General features: G+C 44.0%; 2 protein-coding genes and 1 long non-coding RNA gene across 4 annotated transcripts in view; 1 reads left to right on the top strand and 2 right to left on the bottom strand.

Annotated features, from left to right (window-relative positions):
* Positions 1 to 5,844, bottom strand: part of LOC100741328 (DNA polymerase epsilon catalytic subunit A) — a 19,932-nt gene extending 14,088 nt beyond the window's left edge. For both annotated transcript variants that reach the window (XM_003485936.3, XM_033318373.1), the window contains exon 1: positions 5,834 to 5,844. The gene's annotated coding sequence lies outside the window, so the exon portion shown is untranslated. The remainder of the gene's footprint in view (positions 1 to 5,833) is intronic.
* On the top strand, positions 7 to 6,353 carry LOC117151129. Its single transcript, XR_004460818.1, has 4 exons — positions 7 to 125; positions 5,112 to 5,281; positions 5,383 to 5,754; positions 6,279 to 6,353. It is a non-coding gene; the product is annotated as an uncharacterized LOC117151129 (long non-coding RNA).
* The window catches only part of LOC100741090 (paired box pox-meso protein-like), an 18,359-nt gene continuing 16,367 nt past the window's right edge, over positions 4,362 to 6,353 (bottom strand). Inside the window, exons 2-3 of the mRNA XM_033318382.1 lie at positions 6,243 to 6,353; positions 4,362 to 5,571 (exon numbers count right to left, since the gene is read on the bottom strand). The exon at positions 6,243 to 6,353 is cut by the window's right edge and continues 582 nt beyond it. Coding sequence (XP_033174273.1) covers positions 5,102 to 5,571; positions 6,243 to 6,353 — 581 coding nt within the window. The 3' untranslated portion in view covers positions 4,362 to 5,101. The remainder of the gene's footprint in view (positions 5,572 to 6,242) is intronic.

Here is a 6,353-nt window from a genome sequence, read left to right as displayed (position 1 = left end):
CGCGTCGCGGAGACATGAGAGGAGCCGACAGGGGCTAGGGGTCTGCGAGCTATTTGTACACCGAATGGAAAACGCGCCAAAGACTCGCCTCCAGACGAGAGGAACCACGCTGGACCACGGGAACGGTGACGTTTTCTTAATTACCACGCTTCCTTCTACTCTTTTCCCTTCGTCCTATTTCCTATCGAGAAAGAGACTTCATTGTCGTCGGGATAAGAGAAGATGGAACAAGAAGAAGCAGAGATCAGGAATCCTGTTTAAACGTAGATGATGTCAGATTGGAGATATTATTCTACCAAGATCTTCGAATATTTGAATTTCGATATTTGAATCGAGAAGGTGAAAGAACATGTGACAGGAACGATTTAATTTCGATTTATTTACAAGGAAACCCTATTAGAATATACAATATTATATTACATGTTATAAGTTACCATTCAAGTATTAGTTCGCATTGCTGGTATTTAACGCAATGCGATTAAAAGTAAGATACCTAACCAGTGTATGTAATGTGAGATCGTAATGCGATATGTTTCTAACGGATTGATTTTGAAATTCTCGATGATTCAAAGACAGTCTATAAGACCATTTAACGCTCTATCAGCAAACAGAATACCGTGAGTTGTTCTTCTTCCAAGTGTGGACACTACGAGCTGACAAACTTGACACGTAAAAGGCGCGCAGTGGACTCGTCACAGGGTTTGTACAGACTGTACGGAAAAATTGCACGTTTCTCAAAGTACGGAAAAGTTATTCCATCAACGTGTTTACCTCAGCTCGTTCTCGGGAAATCGTGCGGCTCGAGGTTGACGCTGCGCCTTTCCACTTGCGCGAAATCTCAGCCCATTAATCGTGCCCGTGCTCCTCTAATACATTCTATTCTATTCTAAGCGAGACAGATACGCGGCGCGGCCTGTTCTCTCGCGGAGGGTTTATTTACCCGTTAATTTATTAGCGTATCTTCGTCATGGCGTAGCTCGTAATCGAGCGCGACGGAGTTCGCGAGCACGGCGTGCCGCGCGAAGCAAAACGCTCGCTACCAGAACTCGCCGTATTTTAAACGGCAAGGAATCGCAACCGGACACAACGACCAGGAACACCTTTATCTCACGCTTGGGTCTTCATGTTCGTTGAAAAACCGCTGACGTGTATTTGCCGTGGAAATTTATACGCCTATTCACGGCCAATGTCCGTCCACTCCTCTGATATTAGAACCTGTAACTGTTTGATGGAGCCTTTACATCCGAGATAAATTACTCTGTATGTTTTCTACACGACGATGTACGTAGTTTGAAGAACGAAATTTTTGGACGTTGTTCTAATTCGAGTTATACTCCAAGTCTCTTTACCACGATTAATAATTCGTCTTCCGTTTATCAGTAAATCGTCATTATTAAACGTCTACCTTAATCGATAATAGTTCGCGCGGTTTTCGTTTCATATCGAATATTATATCTCGTAATAATCGCCTATCGGCTATGACCCTTAGGTACGTCGTTCGATAGCTTCTGTTTTCTTCCTTCGTGCGACCGTACTTTTTTCCGCGTATATTTTTCCGTGCCAATAACAAAGCGATTAATCGTTCGAAAGATACGGAGATTAACGGAAACAAATGTTTGCTCCCACCATTATAATCGAGGCGAATGTTTCTTTCCACGACTGGGAGATTGGATCGCGGAATTCTTCGAACGATGAGTCCAAAAATTATCGCAACGTTGAGAAGAAGTCGTAAATATCGACGGAGAATACGAAACCGCACGCACTTATGGACCAACCCGTTGGTTGATCCGCGAATCTCTCGTTTGTTACTGCATAGTGTGGAGTCATTACACGGTCCGTCACAAGATCTCTGTTCCTCCTCCTTCCTTCTTTCATTCTTGCAGAAAATCTCTCCACAATACGCACGTATAAGAATTTTTCAGGAAGGAGAGACTACGAGGACCAAGGAGCATCCCCCTTTCTTTTTCGCGGTTAATAAAAGCGGCCCGCTGTTAATGAGAACATGGAAAGCCGACACTGAACGACTTCCAAAGAAGCGGTTCCCGTGAGCAGGTTCTGTCGCTCCTTTGACTAGGGAGTAATAGAGTATCGGGGCGGAGTATCTCACCGCGGAATGGAAAAGGGGATATTCGTATTTCAAAGGGACAGACCGTCATGCCGGCGCGATGCTCATTATGTTATAACTCGCCTAAACATCAGCAGAAAAAGGCAAACGGTTATATAGCGTGTACGTCGGCAGCGAAGCTAACGATTCAACAAATTTTTAGAGTTTCGTGAATCTCGTTTGTTTGGTGTCACATCGTCTCCGACACAGGCGATGATCGTGAAATTAGAGAAGTTCGTCCTTTCTCGTTCTTCGATGAAATACGATGATAAGCCAACGATGTTTAGATGGCGACCACGTTGATTTTGTATAAATGGCGGCTGAAAGGAGGTCCATTGGAAAAACTATCATTGGTTATTTTGGCCAAGAATCGTGAAGCTGGAAGCACCAAGTGGGTGTCTAATTTCGTCGAAGAGGAGGGATTTCACGCTCGATCAACGCTGATTGGACAACGCCGGTCCGTTTGCTTTTATAACTTGGTGCTTTCGTACGCTCGTGCGCGCTCGCGTATGTACTTGCACGGAAGAGCGCGCCGAGCGTGTTATGTACTCTATCCATGCTTGTTGTCGCAAATAATTAACATTAGCAAATTTAAGATCAGCAGAAAGGATACTATAGTATTTATTATTCCGCGATTTATTATTACTTGTACTTACTTCTCTTAAATAATTCTCGTTGCTCGGAGTCGAAGCTACGTGGCGAACAGGGTTCCCTTATGCAACGAGCATTTCGACGGTCGAAGTTTAATTAAAATGGCAAAACGTTAACGGCCAGCTCTCTTCCAGAAACATTGTTTCTGTGAAAAACAAGAGAGGAAACGATTAATTTAGTTGTAAGCTTGTACGCCTTAAGAACGATATCGCAGCTCATTAAACATTGCACGGCCATTATCTGTGGTTACAGAGAAACGTTGCTGATTATTCGGAATGGAAGCATCAATCAAGCAGTCCACGTTATCGGTAGTTACGCGCGAATCGATCCATGTACGCGCATTTATTACAAGACCGTTAACAGAATACGTAAAAGCCCGAGATAGACAATAATTCCATCGGACACAATACCATCGAACGTGCTTTACGACTATCCCATTCTTCTACATACGTTCTACTCGCTCTTTCATTCGTTGGTTGACCGCAGTCAATCAAGAATCGACGGAACGAAGATCAAAAGTTAATTTCTTGGTTGTTGAAAGCTTCCCTGCAAGACGAAGCGGCTGAAATCTAAAGCTCCGTTTGCACGTGTGGACATTTGAACGTTCGAGTTTGAAATTTAAAATGCAAGCAACCGCAGCAATTTACAGTTGGCAATTATAGACTCGCGTTTAGCCGCTGAAGCTACGTAAATATATTGTGCCTTTTCCTCTTGCTGCGTCGTTTCTTGAGCACGGCGTCGACTGTTTCTGGAGCGGCGATCAAACTGAATACGTACCTTGTGCTTCGATCGATTGGAAATTCGCGATTGCACGAGCACACCGACGACTAAATCTCGACGACTCTGCCGGTTTTTCTTTCATTCTGGACCGCAGCGTCTCAAACGAACTTCTCCTTTTGCTTCGCGGAAGCCTTGGTAATTAAGAAGATCACCGCAACAGATTAACTTCGACTGAAACACGGCCGCGTTATTTGAACGTTCGGAAATTACATAAAGATAGAAAAGATGAAAAATAAATAAATTATTTACTATCATCCGTAGGGAACCGAACGTTCGAAAGGTGTGCCAAAAAAAAGAGAAGTTGTAGGAAATCTAAAGCACCGTTGTATTCTCGAACTCTTCAGCGTGCCAACTGAGCCGTGAGCTAGGAAGTAAATTAACGTCGGAGGAGGAAAAATTTTCGGTGAATTATAGCGAAGTCGCCGTGCAAAGAGACAGTCCGTCTGAGATACGTTGTTATCAGATCGATCTTTTCGATGTCTCAGATCAACAATGATAGATGCTACTGACTCGCGTGGTATTTGTTACACGTAGAAGATAATATTATGCGGTTATTATGTGGATCTAAAGTCGTATCACGAAAATAGACGGCTACGTAATTATTGAGAATTAGTATTAATTTCATTCAAGGCACTTGTGTATTTGTAGTAATTATAGAAACCATAGATAGACTTAAATCTCGCCATTCCGACAATTTGGTTTTGATTGATAAATTTGTTTAATACATACCAGGTACCTTCGCCCTTTGTAGATTTCCCTCTTCGATTTCGAAGTATGGATGGAAAAAGATTGGAAGAAGGAAAAGAAGTACGTAAGCTCGTTGTTTAACTTGACGGAAAATATATATTTCCCAATGACAAAAGTTGCATTCCATAAAAAAGCATGGCAGAGGACTATAATCGCACAATCGTGACACGATCGTACGTGTTTATCAGTTAAATAATATCGACAACATCCTCCCAATTTATCGGGGGAGCTTTTTTCGAACGTCTCGCTCGTAAATCTCGCTTCGCTGGGAATAAACGATCTTCTTTCCTTAACGATTATATCATTAAATCTACGCAAAGTTTGAACAAACATACAAAAAAAAAAAGAAAAAATAAAACAAGGTAAACGATTAAAACAGTATTCGCAGGTTCCACGAGTAACGTGCAAATCCTTTTTTCAAAAGTTGCGACAATCTCGATCGTCTTCTCTCACAGTCCGTTTCACGAATTATAACGAACGTACAATTTTCTTTATGGCACTCGAAGGAAGGCACTCTTGGCAAATGACGATAAAAATATATAATACTGGTGAGATGATATACCGTTCTTGCCAGCCACACCCCATTAGGTACTTATTCATATCTCTTTCTCTATTCCTATGTTTCTTGTCTTTATTCTCACTTACAACCACTTACTTTCGTCGTTTCGATCGTCCTTTTCCCTAATTACATATCGATTATTAACTCATGGATACATATGCAACCACTATGTATATGTCTTATACCACGATCCAGTTACTTAGTCTTTCCATCACTCGCGTTTACTATCCGATAAAATCCTATCTAACGTCACGATCGTTTCAATTACAGGGACTAGCTGGTTGACTGTTCGTCGCCGACGACTGCATCATGATCGACTGTACAGTGAGAACCGGTGACGTGGTTGCCACGGGGGTCACGGTGTCCGAATGGTGATGATGATGATGGTACAGAGCCGACGCGTAATACTGCTGATGATGGTGATGGTGGTGCGGATGATGGTAACCGCTGGTTTCCTCGTTGTTATTGTTGCTGGCAGCGTTGTCGTTGCTCTGATGATGATGATGGTGGTGACCATGGTGATGATTATTGTTCACCGTAGCGCACAATGGCGACGTTGGCGATGGAGACGACTGCGAATTGATCAAGTTGCAGCTGGTGGCGAGGATGTCGTGAACCGTGTGAGAACTCGGCCACTGTAGACCGACGGAAGTAGCCGTCTGATGGCCGACACCGGGATGAATAGCGGTCGGGGAAGACGGTGACAGCTTGCCCGGCGTCGTCGGCCCAACTGGAAACGCACCGGTACCAAATTGGTATGGAGAGGTTCGTTCGAATTCGATTATTCAGCGCTCGTATCAGGATGGAAGAAAGAGACGCGACTGTTGCCTGATATCCCGCGAGCTCGCTGCTAGAACTGAACGCACACTTCAAGTTGCGCTGGTGGAGAACGAAGTTTTCTTTTTTTGGACAGGTTTGTGTTTTTGTTCCTCCTCTATGTCGTATCGGGATACGAACAGAGAGGAGGTGCCACACCTACTGTGTTCTTCCACCAATGTGTCACGTACCGTGCCCGGTAGGTTGGCGTCTCGAGCGAGAACTTTGCTCCGAATGCAACCCTTGAAGGCTATCAGGGAATCACGTTGATACTACGAGCGACGAAATTTCACCCAGTGCGTTCCATTTTATCTCAGAAATCAGCCGAGTCGAATACTCGATCGGATAACAACAAGATCAACTAAGTAACACGAAGACGGGGTGAAACTTCCACCACGATAGCCTTTAAGAGTTATCGATAATAGCACTTCTGACACCTATACGTATCTATGTATTACATGTACGTATATCATTGATATAATCGTCTAATGCAACGCGGATGCGAACGCGCGAAACTGAAAATCGCAGAAAATTCTCGCTCGAGGAAGAAGAACAAGAAGTCGCGAGATCATTGAGGCTACCAACCTTGATGATGATGATGATGGTGATGATGCGTTACAGCGGGCGGCGGCGTTGCGTGATAAGGCGTCGGCGGATACGGGACAGGACAAAGGGCGGCTCCAGCCGCGGCCGCGG

Source organism: Bombus impatiens, unplaced genomic scaffold, assembly GCF_000188095.3.
Source record: "Bombus impatiens unplaced genomic scaffold, BIMP_2.2 scf_0091, whole genome shotgun sequence".
Classification (NCBI taxonomy): Eukaryota; Metazoa; Arthropoda; class Insecta; order Hymenoptera; family Apidae; genus Bombus; species Bombus impatiens.
Note: the sequence above shows the minus strand (reverse complement) of the source record. Positions and strands in the feature narration are given on the sequence as shown.